Source organism: Pristis pectinata, chromosome 7, assembly GCF_009764475.1.
Source record: "Pristis pectinata isolate sPriPec2 chromosome 7, sPriPec2.1.pri, whole genome shotgun sequence".
NCBI lineage: Eukaryota > Metazoa > Chordata > Chondrichthyes > Rhinopristiformes > Pristidae > Pristis > Pristis pectinata.
Window position 1 is genome coordinate 50,855,577 of NC_067411.1, and position 21,681 is coordinate 50,877,257.

At 40.3% G+C, this 21,681-nt stretch overlaps 1 protein-coding gene across 6 annotated transcripts in view; it reads right to left on the minus strand.

Moving 5' to 3' along the window:
- Positions 1 to 21,681, minus strand: part of cntln (centlein, centrosomal protein) — a 432,461-nt gene that overhangs the window by 329,190 nt on the left and 81,590 nt on the right. For 5 of the 6 annotated variants that reach the window (XM_052019932.1, XM_052019931.1, XM_052019934.1 and 2 more), the window contains exons 5-7: positions 9,439 to 9,576; positions 8,514 to 8,684; positions 1,415 to 1,548 (exon numbers count right to left, since the gene is read on the minus strand). In XM_052019932.1, the coding sequence (XP_051875892.1) occupies positions 1,415 to 1,548; positions 8,514 to 8,684; positions 9,439 to 9,576 (443 nt within the window). The remainder of the gene's footprint in view (positions 1 to 1,414; positions 1,549 to 8,513; positions 8,685 to 9,438; positions 9,577 to 21,681) is intronic. The other variant, XM_052019933.1, reaches the window with a different exon arrangement.

Here is a 21,681-nt window from a genome sequence, read left to right on the forward strand (position 1 = left end):
CGAGCTGGAAGGTTTGGAAAGTCTCGGCGTGGACCAAACGTCGGCCCTTCAGGTTGACCAGAAGATGGTTGGCCCGTAGGAAATCTGCCCCTAGTAACAGCCGCGACACCGCTTCTACTGTGAAGGTCCAGGTAAAACAGCTGGGGCCGAAACGCAGTGGGATGATACACGAGCCATATGTCCGGATGGTGGTGTCGTTCGCGGCAGTGAGGTCGGGGCCTGGGGCCACGGTACGGGTGTCCATGTTTGAGGGGGGAAGGACGCTGACCTCGGCCCCGGTGTCCACCAGGAAACATCACCCGGATTGTCGGTCCCAGAGGAACAGGAGGCTGTCGCAATGGCCAGCCGTCAAAGCCACTAGCGACAGCCAGCCCCGGCGTTTCCCGGAAAGGCACACGGTGGACGGCAGTGGCACGCGTTTGACCCCCACCTCTAATGGTAAAAGCACCATTGGTCCGAACCCTCATCCTTGTGCCCCGTGGGTCCCAGCGGTTTCGGTTGTGGGGTCTTGGCCTTAGGCTGCGCGTTTGTGGTTAGGCAGATGGAAGCCGCTCCCCGCTGCTTACTCTGCCACAAAATGTCCGCCCTGGTCGCGAGGCTGCGCGGGTCGCTGAAATCTTCACCCGCAAGGAGGAGGCGAATGTCCTCTGGCAGTTGCTCAAGGAACAGCTGCTTGAATAGGAGGCAGGGCTTATGGCCATACATGAGCGCCAGCATGTCGTCCATCAGCTCGGATGGCTTGCGGTCCATGCTGTCCAGGCGCAGAAGCCGCGCAGCTCATTCGCAGTGGGAGAGTCCGGAAGTGCGGAGGAGGAGTGCCTTGATCTTAGTGTATCTGTCCTCCGTAGGTGGATGGTGCAGGAAGTCGATGATCCGGCCTGCCATGTCCTGGTCGAGCGCACTGACCATGTAGTAGTACCGCGTGGCGTCGGCTGTAATGCCTCTGATGCTGAACTGGGCCTCAGCCTGCTCAAACCAAACGTGGGGCTGAGCAGCCCAGAAAGTCGGGAGCTTGAGCGAGACTGCGTTGTGCGAGTCATTGGGATTCATGTTGCGGGTTCCAGATGCCGTCTGGGAGTGTCAGGGTCACCAAATGTAGCCGTACGCAGTGCGTGGCAGAAAAGAAAACGCAGAGGCGTGGAGGCTGGACCGGAGCACACTTTTACTGACTGAAACAAAACGCGCGCGCGCTCGCAGAAGTACCCGAGACCCTCTCCGGTGGACGTGACATAAGGTCCCTGCCGGAAGGCCCGCCCCGCGGTTAGTCTACGCCGCGCTCCCGCGCATGCGCCCGCGGCCGCCAATGGCGGTTCGAGTTCTGCAGGTCCAGGCCGCTACAAACTCATCATTAAACTATTTGGTACATTCAACTGACTTGTGAAATTCATATTATATTTAACAAAACATCACTTGCCTAAATTTAGTGACTTCAGAATCCTTTAGTGTTAGTTCTGTCTGTTGATCAACAAGGTGAGATGACAGGTCATTACATTTGTTGTGCATCTTTTCCACTTGATTCCTGGCTTCTTGCAAGTCATCCTCCAATACCTATTATTACCATAGCCGGAGCAACAAAAGCAGAATTGGTAAAATAAAATAGAGTCACTCTATATATAAAAAAGGCACATCTGTTGAGAAATAAATTAAGAGGTTAACAACAATTTGTTACAAAAATGCCCTACACAAATGTCAACTAGCTGCAGATTAGTTGTCCCACATCCATAGACTGATTTCTAACTATGTATTTGGAAGGGATTATTTGTAAAACCAGCAGTTGATTTTGCTTTGGATAATACGTAATGCATGCAGATAAGTGCAATAACTATACTCTTTTACTCAATATTTGATACCGGTTACATTTAATCAAATGTGTTGTAACACACTGCTGCTCCAGCCTGCAAAACTGCCACAGTGGCAAACACAGGCTCAATCTTCTGGTCCCAGCTGCCCTCTTGTGAGAAGGTGTTGAGTGGAGATCAGACATCACCTCACAGAGGAGGGGAAAATAATTCAGGTCTTTCAAACATTCCTCTCCTGCACCTCCCGGCAGCTAGCTCAAAGCAACACTGCCAGAGTTTCGAGCTGTGACTTATTTTCCAGTCAACTATCTTTATGTGCTTACTATTTTTTTAAGGTCCAACCAAGGGTAGATCCTGCTGACAACAACCATATTTTTATTTGCATCATATGTGTTTTGGCTATTATTTTACTATCCTGAAGACTGCAGAAACAATATTAAAATTAATTGCTTATTCAATATCAGTAAAACAATTCCTGTTACATGTAAGCTTTGTTATATGCAAGCTTTACTCTGCCCTGATCTGCTGATGATTATAGAATTCTGCTGTTCACTAATCAGAGATCACTTTCAACGGACCTGTGTGATCATTTATAAAATAAATATTCTGCACAAATTGAAATGCCTGCGCAAAAAGTGATAACTTGCAAAAGGCTTTTGTCAAAGCTCCATGCAAAAGGCTATTAATTAAACTCAAAACTGTGGGGATTCAGGATGAAACCAGGGAATGGATGAAAAACTGGTTGAAGGATAGGAACAGCACGCACACATAAGAGAAGTTATGTCAGAGTGGTATGGGGTGCCTCAGGGCTTGGTGCTGGGATCACAACGGCTTCTAGCTTACATCAATGATCACAGTACAGCAACTTAAATTGCAGATCATACCAACTAGCAGGGAAGCCTCAATTGGAAAAGGCAGCTCAGGAATAACAAAATGAATTGGATTATCTTTGTAAATGAACAGAACAATGGGAGATGAAATTTAACACATACAAGAATACTGTGCTGGTTAGGTGAAGAAATAAAATGAAATGCAAATTCCATGAATGGTTCTGAAATAACTAAGGATAAAGTTAAAGAGACCTTTGTATGCACAACACTAAATATGTCCTACTAATGCAGAGCTTAATTAAGGTATGCATTATTTATTGGCATTGAATTTTCCTAACTCAGACAACTCAAAGCAGCATCCAGATCCACATGCTGATCAACAGCATTGCTGCTCGATATTGCTCATTATACATTAGGTAAATGCAAAGCTCAAAATTGAGAGCCTTAGAGAAGAGAGAAAAATCAAGTGTGAATAACTTCCTAACAAGTAAATTTATAACAACTTTTCAGAAAACATTTTCTGGCTAGGGGACCTCTTTGTTTTCCCATTCTGTACTATCACTAAAAATCACAGCAATGCTTACTGTATTAATGCAAAAAAAAGTCCAAAACTAAACTAAGCTGTAATGACTATGAAAATGTTTCTGAATTTATTTTTATTTCCCATTTTACTTTCAATCTTTTCACCCTTGCCCTTCTCCAAAGAAATCACTGACTTGCTTATTTTAAAGAGCAGGGCTGATCGACTGTGGAGCAATACGCAATGATTCCACAACTGGTTAATGGATTGTGTGACTCTACAAAAAAAAATGAGGTTTCCGCCAACAAGCAGAAGCTGGGCTTGATTCCTCTCACCAATAAGAAACAATTGGTTTCCGATTGAAGGTTCTCACTATAATCTGTTTTGCTCTTTTCAATTACCTTGCAAAATTTGCAGCTCTACCATTTACACACTACATATTTTATACACCAAGTGGACCCTTCTGCTGACTGAAATGATGCCTTCATGAGTGGTTAATACAAATCAAGTCTTCAATGGGCAGCACGGTAGCGAAGTGGTTAGCGCGATGCTATTACAGCGCCAGCGATCAGGTTTCGATTCCTGTCGCTGTCTGTAAGGAGTTTGTACGTTCTCCTGTGTCTGCGTGGGTTTCCTCCGGGTGCTCCGGTTTCCTCCCACATTGCAAAGACATACGGGTAAGTTAATTTGGGTTTAAAATGGGCGGTGTGGACTCGTTGGGCCGGAAGGGCCTGTTACCACGCTCTAAATACAATTTAAAAATTTTAAACTTCAGCTGCTAAGGAAGTCCTTGTGATTCAAGACTTAAATGATGTTCAAAAATTCTAGGAAAAACAACATCAGTATTCTACAGTATCCTTTTTCAAGATTAACTGGAATATATGTGCCAGGTTAAGTGTCTGGGAGTCCATATAAATTAAACAGTTGCATAGCAGCATTGCCATGCAAGGATTACATGGCAGCATTGCACAATGTACTTGAAGTACCCTTATGACAACATAAGGATTCCAAGTATATGTTGTGACAGGGGTAGTCCATGTTCCACATGCACTTGCAAGGGCAGAGTCAGCATCTCATACCTTGGCCATCTGAAGAGCTGAAATACATCATTTATCCTTTATCAACAGATTAAGAGGGTATCTGTGAAAACTGCTCTTACATTGCAATGGACAAGCTGCCGTAAGTCCATGAAGCAAAATATTTCAAGAGATAGTGTGCTTTTACTTCATGGCCATAATGCTAACTCACCAAGTGAAATTAACAGGAGAGTTATTATGAACCAGGCATATGTGCATTTCTTAATATTTGTCTCAGACACTAATAAATGTTATTGCATGCTTACCTATCTGTTTCTCCGTCCTCTACAACAGAAAGGTAAGGTTCTAACTTTAAGTAATGGAATTAATATTCATATGCCAAGTGCAACAATTGCTTACAGCCTGATGTTCTTACTTCAAAAGAAAATGCACAACTTTGTGTTCATGACTGTTGGTATTTCTTTTCAGAGACACAAGAGACTGCAGATGCTAGTATATAGGGTAGTGCTCAAGATGCTGGAAGACCTCAGTGAGTCAAGCAGCATCTATGGAGGGAAATGGACAGTCAATGTTTCAGGTCAAGACCCTTCATCTGGACTGAAAGATAGAGGGCGATAGCCAGTATAAAGAGGCAAAAGGAAGGGGTGGAGCAAGGGCTGGCAAGCGGAAGGTGGATCCAGGTGAGGAGGGGTGGAAATAGGCAGTGGAAATAGCGACAGAGGCTGGGATGCGACAGGTGGAGGTAACAAGGGACTGCAGAGGATGGAAAATGATAAGAAAGGAAGGCGGAGCATGGAACCATAAGAGAGGTGGGGTGGGTGAATGGGAACAGTAGGGGGAGGGGACCCAGTGGGAGGATTCTATGGGTGGTGGGTAGATGGAGGAGGAGAAAAAAACAGGGTGATAGGGAACTGGCGGGGGAGGGGGTGTAATAGGAACTGGGTAGACCAGTGGGGGGGGGGGGGGGGGGGGGGGGGAGGAGGGAGGGAGGGAGAGGGAGAGGAAGGGAGGGAGGGAGAGGAAGAGGAAGGGAGGGAGGGAGAGAGAGAGAGAGGGAGAAAGAGAATTAAGCATTATGAATCTCTGGGAATATGGCACAAAAACAGAGAGGAAAGAAGTTCAAGGGAAAACAATCATTACTGAACTGCAGTACTCAACCTTTTGGCAAAATTATGACATAAATTAAATAATTAGTGTGTTCCTGCCATCAAAGTAAACAATTTCTCATGTGGTCATTGCAGACAAATGGCCTCCTTCTGTACAATCTGTTTCAAGGATTGTATAACACTTTCCTGCTCTGAAGAAGTCTTCGAACAAAACAAGAAGCTATGCCATCCATCTACTGCTGGCACTTTACATTTGTTTATGATTTAGATATTGTACGTCCTCCATCACATGTGTGGAATATCAAATGGTTAAGAATGGAACTAACAGTTATGAACAATGAAATAAAACTACAAATAGAGCAATTTCATCAGAGAGAGAAAGAAGGTACACTGAAGGGTGTAAACAGAGGCTCACTTGAATGCCTAATTCTCCTGAACCATAATGCAATGTGAAAAATACAGCGAGAATATGTGCCATACCCAAGGCCAACAGGGTTCTGAGAACAGAGCAAAATATATCAGAGGTTCATTAATTTGGTCTGTTCATTGCTTTATTTTAAATGATCTATTTTGTAAATCAAAATAAAAAGATCAACCTAGTAAATTCCTAAACCAGCATACCATTTTTTTCCAACTGCTGAATGAATTTAGTTTCCACTAGGCCTAAACCAGCATACAATTTTCAATTCTGCAGATAAAGAAAATAAATTGTACATGTATTAGATTTCATATTTATCTTTACAAATGCTTTATCCCCAATACATCAAGAGATTTAGCTTTAGTGACAAAAACATAATATATTTGGGCAGATTATTATTGTACACTGGTTATACATTAGCATTAAAGAATAGACATCTAAACCACCTCTTGAACTTAAAAAGTGGAAGAGACTACAATGGTCTGCCAATCCAAATGGCTAGCTTTATAAAAGCACATGAGCTAATTGAAAATTACGACAAAAAATTCTGGAGCTACTTAGTGGGCCAGATAGCATCTAAAGAAAGAGAGAATGAGAAAGAAATCTGATGAAAAGTTAACACTGCCTCTCATCCTCACTGCTGCGTGATCTTCAGAGTATTTGCAACATTTTCTTCTTTTTCAGCTGTTTGATACTCCAGTACCAGGTTGAAAATTCACCATTTAACCTCTAAATTTTAGAACAGACAGTAACAAAAACACTGGGAAAATTATACTGGGACAACAAGGAAAATAGTCCAAGGTGTAAAAGAATTACCAATAAAAAATACTGAACCATAGATCTGATTTTTTGGAAAATAATATTACAAATGTAATAATTTTAAAATATTTAGAGCTTCTATTCTATTAGATTGAAACAACAGCTGCCTTTTCACTACAAGAATAATGAAACAGTATTTCAAGTTATAAAAAGATATATTTTGGGGTTACAAGAAACAAAAGGAACAAAAGTCAAAATAAATACAATTAAAACCATATGTGAAAAACTGAAATATATTTCAAACAAGAATGAGACTTGTCACTTACTCCCCAACATACAAAACAAAAATTGCAAAGCTATCAGAAAATAAAGCTAAATTGAAATTGCAGCTGAAAAAGAGAATGGCAATCATGAACCCAAGGTTATATATTTCCTTTTGGAGAAAAAAAAATCAGGACATAAGCAATTGTTGCACTTGACATTTGAATGTTAATTTCATTATCTCAAGGTAGAACCTCTCTCTTCTGCAGCCCTTCTCGCAAAGAATAGGGAGACAGGTAGGTAATCATGCAGTAACATCTGCCCATACCAGAGAACAAACATTAAAAAATGCACATAATCCTGGAAAACAAATTCTCTGCTGATGCTGGGCCAGCATCGCTGTCCATTGAAATAGAAAACTATATGCCATCTCCCAAAGATGTGCTGGTGGGTTAATTGGCTCTCTGCATAGCTAAGTGACAAAATAATCAAAAGGGGGTATGAAGAAGGATCGATGGGAACATGAGAGAGAATAAAGTTGCAGGGTCACAGAGAATTAAGGAGAGGGGGAATGGGACTGATGGGATTTCTCTGCTGCAAGCTGGCATCAACCCAGTGGGTTAAATGGCCTCCTTCTGTGTTATAATGAGTAACTCACTCGAATAGTAGAATATCTTCCTAGTGCATTCACATTCTTGGTCCACAAATTCAACTTTGCTTTAATTGCATGGCCCAGGATGTAAACATACAGGTCGCATGGATATCAAAGAAACATAGAAACAAATAGAGAGCATTCAAAACTGATCTTTTTAAGCCATTCAATTCTGTTTGATTAGTAGGTTATTTACATTGACCTGCCTTGGTTCTATATTCATTAATACTTCTATTTTCAATTCTCCTTTGTGTGAAATGCTTCCTGACCTTATCCCTGCCCTATCTGGCTCTAATTTTATGCCTCCTTATTCATGACTCCATGCAACAGAAAAAATTGTTAAGCTCCATCAAACTCCTCCAAATCCTTAAGTCATCTTCAATGCCTGAATTAGATTGGTCAAAGGAATACAAGTCTATTCAATGCAATCCAAACTCACAATTGAACCCTTTAATTCTGCTAAATCTGCACATTGTTCTTTCCTAGGTCAATCCTGTGCAGTGCTCACAACTAAACACAGTATTCTAAATGGGATCCAAAGAATACTTTATGTAGTTGTGAAATAACTCTGGCCCTATTGTATTCTACCCACCTTGGTCATCCTGTCCAGAATGCATTTCAGGATAAGGAATCAATGCAATAGCAGCTTTGTTTCCTCATTACTATTTAGTGCTCTTCACAAAGGATTGAGTATGTGAGAAAACTGCAGAGATTACCATCTTTTAAACATTAGATCTAGTACTCCTTTAAGATTAAACTTTGTGCATGTGAATTGTGGAGTTCAATCATATGGTAAGTCAGGAGGAAAAGTTACTGAGCTGCACATTTCAGTAGCTTGGAAAGGTCTCTATTGCCTTAGAAGTAATAATATTGTACAGAGATGAAATGATAATGGGATCATGTTATATTAACAATGAGACATGTGTGATTTCTAATATAATATTTTCAGTTGGTTTTCCACTTTGCAGTATTAATTTTTTAAAAGCTATGGGTTTTAAGTGAATGAATTTAAATGAACATGAGGCCCATGGGGTACATTCCACTATGTGACTTGTTATTAAAGAAAATTCCATGAAGTCAATGCAGATGAAAGCATCTTGTGAAATCCTAGCCAATAGCCCCTTCTCCTACCTTTACTTTGGAGTCAATGTCAGACTTCTCTTCCTTCCACTGGGCTGCTTGCTTCTGCAGGTCATTTAGCAGGTCAGAGCAGCGTGTGCTTAATCCCTGCTTTTCCTCCTCTAGATTTTTCAGAAGCAGGCTAGTTTTCTCCTCACTCTTCCGAGCATGTTCCTTAGCGTCCTGTACAAGTGCACCAAACAGGTCAACAAACAACACAAGAATTAACAAGTAGATATTTTTTTCTAGCTTTGCACACCAGCAACCCTAGGTAATTGACATATGAAGTCACCTGTTGGCTCTTCTGGTCTCTTTTCCTGCAGGTAGACAGGTCATATTTTAGTTGAATGACAGCTTTGATGAGAACACATTTACAAAAGCCCATTAATTGATCAAGCTGCCTTTGATGCTGTCCCCAGCTATTTTTGAGACCCACAAAGACACAATTTTTCAGGCACTGGCCTTATCAATTAATAATGTAAGTCCCATCAGAATCTAATTAACAGAAGCCACATCTTCACACTCTTACTTCATTGCTCCATTTCCATCATTAACTATTTATCTAGAAAGTTATAAGGGTAAGATCCTGAGCTTTTAACATGCTTTCTCAGAGTTTTGCACTCAATATAAAACCACAAAGCTTTAAAGTGCCTCAAGACCTTAGGCACTTTCTCTGTAAGCATGTCATTTGGAATGTCACAAAGCAGCTAAAACTTCAGTGACTGGCATTATCTAGCCAAATAAATAAGGTCTAGCCAAATCTACAATAGAAACAGTTCTCAGACATTTTTATATAGAAATTAATCAAGAATAGATATTATACTGTGACATGGACAACTGCTGCTGATGCAAATAACATGGGACAATGTTAATTGCAGGAGATTAATAAAGCTCCAAAATTTGCAACTATTATATTTTGATATTTGAACTAATATACCTTATAATCCTGTTCTTTATTCTTTAGTTTTTCTTTTAAATCAGTCACTTCCTTCTGCATTGCTACAGCGTCATCATCTACAGCAATTTTCCGCTGGATTAAGTTGTTTATTTCCTTCTGTTGGCATCTAACCTGCTGCTTGAAGACATTAAAAAGAAAAAAGAAGTGTTTCAAAATGAGACCAGTCTTCAATAATGACAGTCACAATATTACTCAAAAATTAATAATTAAATAAGCTTTTTCAAATCAGATTTGCCCTTGGTAGTAGTGACTCTGTGGCACGATGCTTTGCTGATACCTTCAAATGTAAATAGACAAAGCAGAGAACTGAAGTTGTAAGGCCTGCATAAATAGAAACTAAAACTTGCACTTTTAAGGAAATTACTTTATCCTGCTACTTTAAGATCTGCACCTTACTGATATGATAAATTCTGGTCACTGGCAGAACTAAAACAGAATAAAATGAGTAGGTACACCATAAAAAAATCATGTCTAAGAAATACAAAAGTAATTAATTATGTCACCATTTTAAATAAAGATGTATTTTATCTGTATCTGATATACTTGTATATGTTTCTCTTGCATTCTACAAAAAGATATTTTAAAATATCTCACATTCATAAAAGACCATTTTGCTCTCCACATGAAATTTTTCATGTATTTGTTTTATCCAAGACTCCCAAATGCATTTCTTGAAATAATGCATAAACATTTATCATTTTGGTACAAGATAAGCCTAGGTTAGGTATTCTTATGGTTTTTTAATACTAGAGATTGTTCAATTTAAATATAACCTGCAGCCTGGGTCACAACACTAAAAACAGCTAGTGTTTGAGATTTTTGTCACCAGCGAAATCCCTACTGGGCATAGAGACAAGAATGGAGTTAGCTATACCCGATTACAATTTCATTACCAATGGTGATGCTCACATGCAAACTGGTCACTTGAACTGGCACAAGCACCACCAGCAGATGAAGAGTTATCAACTTGAAACATTTTATTTGCATTTGTCTTTCCACAGATGCTACTTGCTCTCTAAGCGTTGTCAGAAATATCTGTTTTCAGTTCCCAGTGAAACTGGATTCCAACAGAGAATCAATGCCTTCAGAATAGTATGGAAAAAGTACAGCATAAAATACTTGCGAATCATTTTTAAAATACTGCATTTTTTACAATTTCATTTTAATATATCAGCAATGGCTCCAGCCTGAGTCAGAAAATTCAGGCTCAAGTCCCAGTTCAGAAATCTGGGCTGACATAACAGTATTGAGGGATTGTTGCACTGCTTTTCTGATGAGATATTAAACCAAAGCATTCCCTGTCATCTCAGGGGAGTGTAAAAGATCCTATGGTACTGTTTCCATATGACTCTGTTATGATCCCATGACTATGTGTATTTTTCTTACCCACAAAAGCATTTGACCCCACATTGCAATTACATTTAAAAGAAAATAATGATAATTGCAACCTACTGAACACTATTCTATTAATGTCATAATGGTAGTTTAAAGGGCATCAGCTTTAATGGGAGTCTTAAAACAATTTAATTCTATATGGGAGATTGCAATTCATTATTGTATCATTTATGTATTAAGATACAATAAAGACAATGTACAATTCATTTTTTAAAATCCTAATCAAATTAAAATTCACCTAACAATCTACACAAATTCTAACTGATATCTTGAATTTCAGGGCTCTTAAATGTATGCATTAAATACAAATTGCTGCTTTACAAAACAAAATATGTTGATATAAAGGACAAGCATGCTTCATTTCTGATTCTGCAAATCTTTCCGAATCTATCAAATACAACACAAAGGCGAAGGTTATTAACACAATAAGTATTTAAATAAATCTTCACACTGTGGCCTTTAAGAGCGAACCTCCCCTTTTCTAATGCACTACCTCTCTATTATTCTTCTTTCTCCTTGAACTGCACAGATCTCCAGCCACAATCATATTCTGACAACCTGCTCGTGAGCCCCTGACATTGCTGCAGTGCAACCAGACACCAGAGGCTGCCTAAAAGCAGTCTCAGGTGATTCTTCCTCCCACTTCCAATTCAAAGCTCCATCAAGAATGTAAATCACCATTCTCAGCTGCACAAGCCAAGTGCCCATGAACAGAAATTCATGTCCTACCACTCCATGTGGACAGTCCCTGAGCAGGGGACCATCTGAAACACTAATTTTCAAACTTGGTTGTATTACATTTTATCAAAACATAAAATGCAGCTAAATTTGTCCTGGTCATAAATGGATAGGAATTGTTGGATTGATACTAACCAAAGAAAAAAATAGCAGAACATCAAAAGAATGCAACAATGCACATTGATTCCACATGGCACCCAATGTTGCATTGGGATGTTTGATTAATTTATTTGAAAAAAATGTTTAATGGACTTCAAGCGTCAAGTTCATTGAATTGTTCAAAAGATATTAAAAGTGTTGTTACTCAGCAACAGAGTGGCTTGGTGTTTTTCCTCCCTTCTTGTTTTACACAAAAACTACAATCACCATTCATTTAAGCATTCGATGAGCCATAGAAAGTATTCCATATGATAACTATTTTACAAAGATTCTGGCAGTATAAATTTCAACATTATAATCAGCCAAAAAGCTGATTCCAAATATGATTAGACTGTGCCAGTCTGCGCTGTTCAACTCACAGTATATAAATACTTGACATTTGATGTAATTTACTCCATTCGTTGTCTCAGAAATGAATAAATATCAAAATGCATTGTGTTCAATCCAGAAAGGGTTAAGGGTTATGCATTTCAAACAATGATTTTTATTTCATTTTGATCTATTAATTAACTTGGAAAACACAACAGTATTTTTGAGATTTTTAAAACACCTGTAAAAGATTTAAAGGTACTGCTTAGGGACATCATTAATTGCCATGAGGGAGAGTTACTTAAAAAGATTCTGAAAATGCTGGTTTTATCCCTATTTGGATCAAATTTTACAAGGTAATCTGGTGGGAGTTGAATACCGATTGACAATGTGAGTCAAAGATTTTGAAATGCAGATAATGAGGTAGACAGGTGATATTTTATAAACCCAGTAGGGTTTTCTTGGTTGATAAGGATTAAAAAGTTAAGAGATACAGAAAAAAAAGCTTAGTGTTTTGAATTGAGTGAGCACATCAACGCATCGCTAATTAAAAAAATATTCTTGGGTGAAAAAGGAGGAATCATGTCAGAATAAAAGTGGCATCCTACATTGCAAATCTATAAATTGGGCTTGTTACATAAATCGGATTTTGAAAACTGAATTAGAAAACTAAGGCAAAGCAAATAATTTGGCTTGGGTAGGTATTTAATCTAATATATTTCCACAATCAGAAACTTATGTGGATAAATTTCACAGTGCTTTATGCACCACTTCACATAAAACCTAACCAAAGAATATCCTTCGAAAAACCATGAACAATATACTAAGCGATGAATATAATTAACTTGGGTGCAATGAAACCATAAAAGCAGCACTAAATTGATGACCATGCTGTCCCATTGATCAGTAATCTGGAATCAGCTCCCAGACACAGATCAAAAAGAAAAAAAGCACTTCGCACTTCGGGAGAGTCACATTTTCGAGCATTGACACACCAGGTTACAGAGTAGCAAGTTGTGATTTCAAACCCATGTGCTCCATTTGACACAATAATCACAAGCAATGCTGAATAGGTACCAGGGATGCACAATAAGGAAAAGAAACATGGAGAACAATCAGCTTGGTCACCTTTGTGTACTTCCTAACTAAACACATATTCTCTAACCTGTATATATTGTTATATTTACCTAAATTTAAGTGAAAATGGTGCGTGAAATTGCACTGGTTTCTGAAGTGAAGTTACGATTCAAGTTCCAGCTCAAACTTAATTGTAGAAATAGAAATATAAAATATTCAAAGTACTATCACAATCGCAAATCATTTTAAAACACTTGTTTATCATTTTTTACTTGCAATGAGAAGAAAATCCTTGATAGGTTTAAAAGAGAACGTCCAGTTATATTAGGTTTTTCACAAAGAGCAGGACCTTTTTTTTAATCAGTGTCAAGTCCACTACCAGTGAATTGCCTAATTTTAAATAGCTAAAATTGACTTTGAAAGAATATACTGAACCATTTAAAAATGCAACTGATTCACACAAGCCAATTTCTACATTTATTATATTTTTGATGATATAAAATTTGAAAAGGTGCCTATTAGAGCTTTTGCATATAAAAAGTTTAATTTATAGCAGCTCCTTGAAGGCCATCAAATGAGCACAACTGGCAAAGCACTGATCACATCCTGCCTGCTTCTCACCCTCCATCTAACCATTACTTCAGCTGCCTTCCCTCTCTTGCAAATCTGCAACATATGAACCCTCACCTTCCTTCCTTCACTGCACCTTATGAACCCTCACCCTCTCTTTCTTCTGACCTTCTGTTCTGTATCTGATGTACACTCTGTCCCTGAAAATCACATTCATCCACACTTCACTTCACCACTAAATTTCCTTCACCTTCCCCCTACCCACGCCCCCATCAGTGATCCCAGCCCTCCTGAAATCTGAGCAGGCTAGCATCTCAAGGCACTGGAGAGGTACTACGAATGCTAACTCTACAAAATCCTCTAAATCTACTGTCAGAATAAGCAAATCAGTATCAGCATTCTCTCCTAGACCAATATCATCAGCACCAAGGCCAGAACTGCACTCAGTCACTTCAATGGGCTGGCTTCATCATTTGCATGCCTGGCAACAGAATCATGAAACAGACATTCTATTCCAAACTCTATCAAGGCAAAAGGTTGACAGGTGGAAGAACAAACAATTCAAGAATGTGCTCAAAGCCTGCTTGAAAAAGTGCAACACCTCCCCAGTTTATGAGAATCTCTGGCCAATGACAACTCAAAATGGAGAAGGAATATTTGGGATGGCATTCATAAAATACATACAGAAGTTCAGTGTAAGCAGTGGAAGGAGTGCACCATGTCCCTAACTACCCATTCACCTTACCTGTCACAGAGTCTGCAGGTCCTACTGTGGCCCCATCGGTCACCTCAGAACCCACAGAACTGAACTGGAAGCTAGTCCCAAGGAATTGCCTATGAAGTAGACATGAAGATGCCAGAAATTCAAGAGACTCAGGGGGCAGAAGTGAGTGTAGTCACTATTACTAAGGAGAAGCAGAAGTGAGTGTAGTCACTATTACTAAGGAGAAGGTGCTTGGGAAGCTGAAAGTTCTGAAGGTGGATAAGTCACCTGGACTGGATGGACTACACCCCAGGGCTCTGAAAGAGGTAGCCTAAGAAATTGTGGAGGCATTAGTCGTGATCTCTCAAGAATCACTAGAGTCAGGAATGGTTCCAGAGGGCTGAAAATTGCAATTGTCACTCCATACTTTAAGAAGGGAGGGATGCAAAAGACAGGAAATTATATGCCAGTTAGCCTGACTTCAGTGGTTGGTAAGATGTTAGAGTCCATTATTAAGGATGAGATTTTGGGGTTCTTGGAAGCACATGATAAAATAGGCCAAAGTCAGCATGGTTTCTTAAGGGGAGATCTTGCCTGACAAATCTGTTGGAATTCTTTGAGGAAGTAATAAGCAGAATAGACAAAGAAGAGTTGTTTACTTGAATTTTCAGAAGGCCTTTGACAAGGTTCCGCACATGAGGCTGCTAAACAAGATAGGAGCCCATGGTATTACAGGAAAGGTAGTAGCATGGATAGAAGATTAGCTGATTGGCAGAGGCAGAGTGGGAATAAAGTGGGCCTTTTCTGGTTGGCTGTCGGTGACTAGTGGTGTTCCGCAGGGGTCGGTGTTGGGTCCGCTACTTTTCGCGTTGTATGTTCATGATGACGGAATTGATGGCTTTACAGTGAAGTTTGCGATGATACAAAGATAGGTGGAGTGGTAGATAGTGCTGAGGAAGCTGGGAGTCTGCAGAAGCACTTGGACAGGTTGGGAGAATGGGCAAAGAAGTGGCAGATGGAATACAGTGCAGGCAAGTGTACGGTCATGCACTTTAGTAGAAGGAATAAAGGTGTAGATTATTTTCTAAATGGGGAGCGAATTCAGAAATTGAAAGTGCAAAGGGACTTGGGAGTCCTAGTGCAGGATTCCCTAAAGGTTAACTTGCAGGTTGAGTCAATAGTAGGGAAGGGAAATGCAATGTTAGCATTTATTTCCAGAGGATGAAAAAATATAAGCAAGGATGTAATACTGAGGCTTTATAAGGTGTTGGTCAGACCACATTTGGAGTATTGTGAGCAGTTTTGGGCCCATATCTAAGGACAGATGTGCTGGCATTAGAGAGGGTCCAGAGGATGTTTACAAGAATGATCCTGGGGATTAATGTATGAGGAGCGTTTGATGGCTCTGGGCCTGTACTCATTGGAGTTTAAGAAGGTTGAGGGGAGACCTCATTGAAACCTACCGAATATTGAAAGGCCTGGACAGAGTGGATGGGGAGAGGATGTTTCCAGTAGTGGGAGAGTCTAAGACCAGAGGGCACAGCCTCAGAATAGAAGAACGTCCCTTCAGAACAGAGATGAGGAGGAATTTCTTTAGCCAGAGGGTGGTGAATCTATGGAATTCATTGCCACAGATGGCTGTGGAGGCCAAGTCATTGGGTAGATTTAAAGTGGAGGTTGATAGGTTCTTGATTCGTAAGGGCATCGAAGGCTACAGGGAGAAGGCAAGAGAATGGGGCTGAGAGGGAAAAATGGTGGGGCAGACTTGATGGGCCAAATGGCCTAATTCTGCTCCTATGTCTTATGACGCCAGTTTGCAGATCCTTGCCACCACAATTATTTTGATCTGGAAGCATACTCAGTTATAAGGGCAAGGACAGTTTTCAGAACCGTTGATATTAACTTGAAATAGTGAGGAAACTTGAGTAGTGCTGAACTGGTCCGCCTAGAGTTCCATTTACTTGAATTTTCTTGCTAGTTTGGGTGATTTTAGCCAAAATATGCAACTAATCTACTGGAATTTAGATTTGCTACACTCTGTACATTTAATCTTTGATATATTTTTATGCTGTATAAATACCTGTGCCACGTGTCAATGATAGGAAGAATAGAAAGCTCTGGCAGATGAATGCGTGGCTGAGTGACTGGTGCAGGGGGCAGGGCTTCAGATTTTTGGATAATTGGGACCTTTTTTGGGGGAGGCATGACCTATTCGCTAAGGATGGGTTGCACCTAAACTCCAAAGAGCCCAATATCCTGGCGGGAATGTTTAATTTAGTTGTAGGGGAGGGTTTAAACTGATCTGGCAAGGGGATGGAAACCTGGATGTTAGGTTACAAGATACTAAGGTAAGGGAGGAATTTTATAGAAACAAGTCCAATGAGGATGGCAAGAAGGACAGGCAGGTGAGAAGTCAGGATAATTTGTTGAATAATAGAAGTACAACAAATCAGGATGTTAGGATACAGAATGTTAGGATAGGGGATGAGGTATATAGGAACATGTCTAAGATAGTATGTAGTGAAGATGGTAAGAAGGGTAGACAGGTGGAAAGTCAGGATAATCTGCTGAACAATAGAAGTAAAACAAAATCAATAGCAGATACCGGACTAAACGTACTATATTTAAATGCACGTAGCATTAGGAATAAAGTAGATGACCTAGTGGCACAACTACAGGTTAATAAATACGACATTGTGGCAATCACCGAGTCGTGGCTTTATGACGGATGTGATTGGGAACTGAATGTCCAGGGGTACACAGTGTATAGGAAGGATAGGCGGGTAGGCAGAGGGGGAGGTGTGGCCATGATGGTTAGTAGTTATATAAAATCAATAGAGAGGAAGGACATTGGGTCAGAGGAGGTGGAATCCTTGTGGGTGGAGCTAAGAAATAGCAAGGGTAAAAGGACAATAGTAGCAGTCATATATAGGCCCCCTAATAGCAGTCAGGAAGTGGACGATAAGTTGCAGTTTGAGATAGAAAGAGCATGCCAGAGTGACAATGTGAAGATAATTATGGGGGATTTTAACATGAAGGTGGACTGGGAAATCCAGCAAGGCGGTAGAACTCAGGAGAATGAGTTTGTGGAATGTCTAAGGGACGTTTTTCTGGAGCAACTTGTTGAAGAGCCCACCAGGAGATCAGCTGTTTTGGATTGGGTGCTGTGTAATGAACCGGAGATGATTAGGGAACTAAAGGTAAAGGAACCACTGGGAACCAGTGATCACAATATGATTGAGTTCAGTTTCAAGTTTGAGAAGGAGAAGCTGATAACTTGTGTATCGATATTTCAGTGGAACAAAGGAAATTACAGTGACATGAGAGACGAACTGGCCCAAATTGATTGGAAAAGTAAGCCAGCTGGAGGGACGGCGGAGGAGAAATGGAAGGAATTTCTACAGGAAATAAGGAAAATGCAGGATAGATATATTCCAAGAAAAAAGAAGGCTTTGAATGGAAAAAAGGCACAAATGTGGAAAACGAGAGAGGTGAAGGCTAAAATAAAAGCAAAAGGGGCGGCGTACAAAGAAGCAAAAATTAGTGGGAAAACAGAAGACTGGGAAGCTTTTAAAAACTTGCAGAGAGAAACCAAGAAGGTCATTAGAAAAGAAAAGATGAATTATGAAAGGAAGTTGGCGGATACCATTCGAAAGGATACTAAGAGTTTTTTTAAATACATAAGGAGTAAAAGAGAGACACAGGTTGATATAGGACCAATTGATAACGGTGCCGGAGATATTATAATGGACGATAGAGAGATGGCAGAGGAATTGAATGAATATTTTGCATCGGTCTTCACCGTGGAGAACATCAGCAATGTGCCGGTTAGTCAGGAGTCTCACAAAATGGAACTGAGTTCAGTTAAGATTACTAGGGAGAAGGTGCTAGGAAAACTAAATGGGCTAAAGACTGATAAGTCTTCCGGACCGGATGAGGTGCATCCCCGGGTTCCGAAGGAGGTGGCTTTAGAGATAGCGGAGGCATTGGCGATAATTTTCCAGGAATCGACAGATTCCGGCATGGTTCCGGAGGACCGGAGGGTCGCAAATGTAGTTCCGTTGTATAAGAAAGGCGGGAGGCAGCATAAAGGAAATTACAGACCTATTAGTCTGACATCAGTGGTGGGAAAGTTATTGGAATCTATCCTCAAGGATGGGGTTACTGAATACCTAGAGGCGCAAGGCAAGATAGGTCCCAGCCAACATGGTTTTGTGAAGGGAAGATCCTGCCTAACCAACCTATTGGAGTTTTTTGAAGAAATCACAGGTAGGGTGGATAAAGGAGAGGCGGTAGATGTTGTGTATTTAGACTTTCAAAAGGCCTTTGATAAGGTGCCTCACAAGAGACTGATTAATAAGATGAGAGGTCATGGAATTACGGGTAGGATAACAGAATGGGTGGAGCATTGGCTGGTTGGCAGGAAGCAAAGAGTGGAAATAAAAGGATCTCGTTCTGGTTGGTTACCGGTTACTAGTGGTTTGCCGCAGGGGTCGGTGTTGGGACCGCTCCTTTTCACCTTGTACATTAACGATTTGGATGATGGAATAAATGGTTTCGTGGCTAAGTTTGCGGATGACACCAAGATAGGTGGAGGAGTAGGGAGTATTGAGGAAATAGGAAGGTTGCAGAGAGACCTAGACAGTTTAGAATGTTGAGAAATGTGCAGTTGTACACTTTGGAAGCAGAAATAAGCAGGCAGATTATTATCTAGAAGGAGAGAAAATTCAAAGTACGGAAGTACAAAGGGACTTGGGGGTACTCGTGCAGGATACCTTAAAGGTTAACCACCAGGTCGGATCGGTGGTAAAGAAAGCGAATGCTATGTTGGCATTCATTTCGAGAGGTATAGTGTATAAAAGTAAGGAAGTGTTGATGAGGCTCTACGGGGCACTAGTGAGGCCTCATTTGGAACATTTTGCGCAGTTTTGGGCCCCACATCTTAGGAAGGATGTGCTGACGTTGGAGAGGGTTCAGAGGAGATTTACGAGGATGATTCCAGGAATGAAAGGGCTTACGTATGATGAGCGTTTGTCGGCTCTTGGACTGTACTCACTGGAGTACAGAAGAATGAGAGGGGACCTCATAGCGACATTTAAAATGTTGATAGGAAAGGACAGAGTAGATGTGGCTAGGCTGTTTCCCTTGGTGGGTGAGTCCAGGACCAGAGGGCACAATCTTAGAATTAGAGGGTACAGTTTCAAAACAGAGATGACGAGAAATTTCTTTAGCCAGAGGGTAGTGAATTTGTGGAACTCCTTGCCATGTACAGCAGTGGAGGCCAGATATCTAAATAGTCAGGGTATCAAGGGATATGGGGATAAGGCTGGAAATTGGGATGAGAATAGGTATTTTTTATTTGTTTTTGTTTCCCCCCCCCCCATTCCCCATTTCTCATTTCTTTTTTCCCTTTTCCTTGGAGCAGACTCGATGGGCCGAATGGCCTGCTTCTGCTCCCTTGTCTTGTGATCTTGTGAAATAAGAGTCTGATTGTAACCAATGTTGTGGGAATTTTGGATTTATAGTTGAAATAGTGAACATTACTTAACTTGAGATTACATGACACTTTAAACATGCATTTCAAAAGTTGACTGATTAGAAACAAATGATTATCCATCAGAGTTGGGAAGCAAGGGTTACCTGAAGGAATATTTTTGGAAGGATGTAATTCCAGGGAGACCAACAAAGAACAAATCGTGGCTCCAAGATAGAATAATTACCCAAATAACTGAAGGAAGCAAAGAAAGAAAAAATAGTGGGAGATGCAATGGAAAGAGAAGATAACATGTAGGGCAACTTCTTTACGTGCTGCACACATAAACTTTACATAAAAGCAAATCATGTTGCATCATTTACCATCTCAAATTCAATCCTGGTCTTCCATGCACATGATATTCATGTGCAGGGACATCACTTGCCATACCATAATTATTAGCTTGGAGGAGGGAGCAGAGTTGTCAAAGTATATGGAAGTGCATGCTGCGATGAGGATATTTGGACTCTGGAGTGGGATATGGATAGGTTGAGTGTGTGGGCAGAAACTTGCAAATGCAGTTTAATGTAGGAAAGTGAAAAGTCATGCACTTTGGTAGATAGAATCAAAAGGCAAGTTATTTATTAAATGGAGAGACTGCAAATGAATGGAGTACTTCGGGATCCAAGTGTTCTTGTGCATGAAACATTAAAAAAATTATGCAGGTGCAACATGTAATTAAAAAGGCAAATGGCATTTTGGCCTTTATTGCCAGGGTATCAGAGTTTAGAAGTACTACACAATTATACAGGTTGTTTGTGAGGCTGGATCTGGAGAACTATGTATAGTTTTGGTCCCCTGAGTTAAGTAAAGATACACTAGCATTCGGATGAAAGATTGTCCTCTCATGAACTAAAGAAGTTCTATTGTTCTTCTTCCCAAGGTGGAAATGCTAAATACTAGGGGACATAGGTTTAAGGTGAGAGGGAGAAAGATTAAAGTAGATGCGCAAGGCAATTTTTTTTGACACAGAGGATAGAAAGCGCCTAGAACGCACTGCCAGGGGAGGCGGTACAAAAAGAAACAATAGCAACATTTAAGAGGTAGGCAAATGGATGTTAGATTGGCATCATGATTGGTGCAGACAAGGTGGACCAAAGGGCCTGTTCCTGTGCTGTAGCTTTCTATGTATTAGGTAAATGGTATGGCATCAAACTCTGGAGCAGATATCAGCTGAAGGCCTATCCCAGCATTATTTAATGAGTCTGTTCCTCTCTGGGCTGCTGCTGGAAATCTAGTGTGTCAGTATTCCTTACAGTAAATTCCTGACAAATCTCCAATCAACCTCCATTCTTGGCTTGTGTGCTGCAAAAGTCCTTGGATCCCTTCCTAAATGCCAGATTGAAAATGGAAGTTAGAAGAATTTGTAGCCACTTTCTAAAAGCTGGAATGTGGATTTCAACATGTAGGTTGCCGCTCAGAATTAGGGGCCTGAAAGAATCTAGGAAACCCATTGAAACGCAGAGACAATGCTAAAAATTGCACATGGTAGTTATAGAATAGAAAGGATTCCAACTTGCTCTCAGCATCAGATCAAAAATTCAGAGGATTTAAACAGTTATGATTTCAAAAGTATAATCAGTGGCATATACTGACCAATGTGAAGATCACCAGATGATGAAGTATAGTGGTAAAAGAGAAGGCAGAAGGGAATGTGAGATAGGGAAGTGCGATCATAACCTGATAGAATTTTATGTTAATATTTAATATTTAGTTTAATCTAAAACTAGGGTTTTAA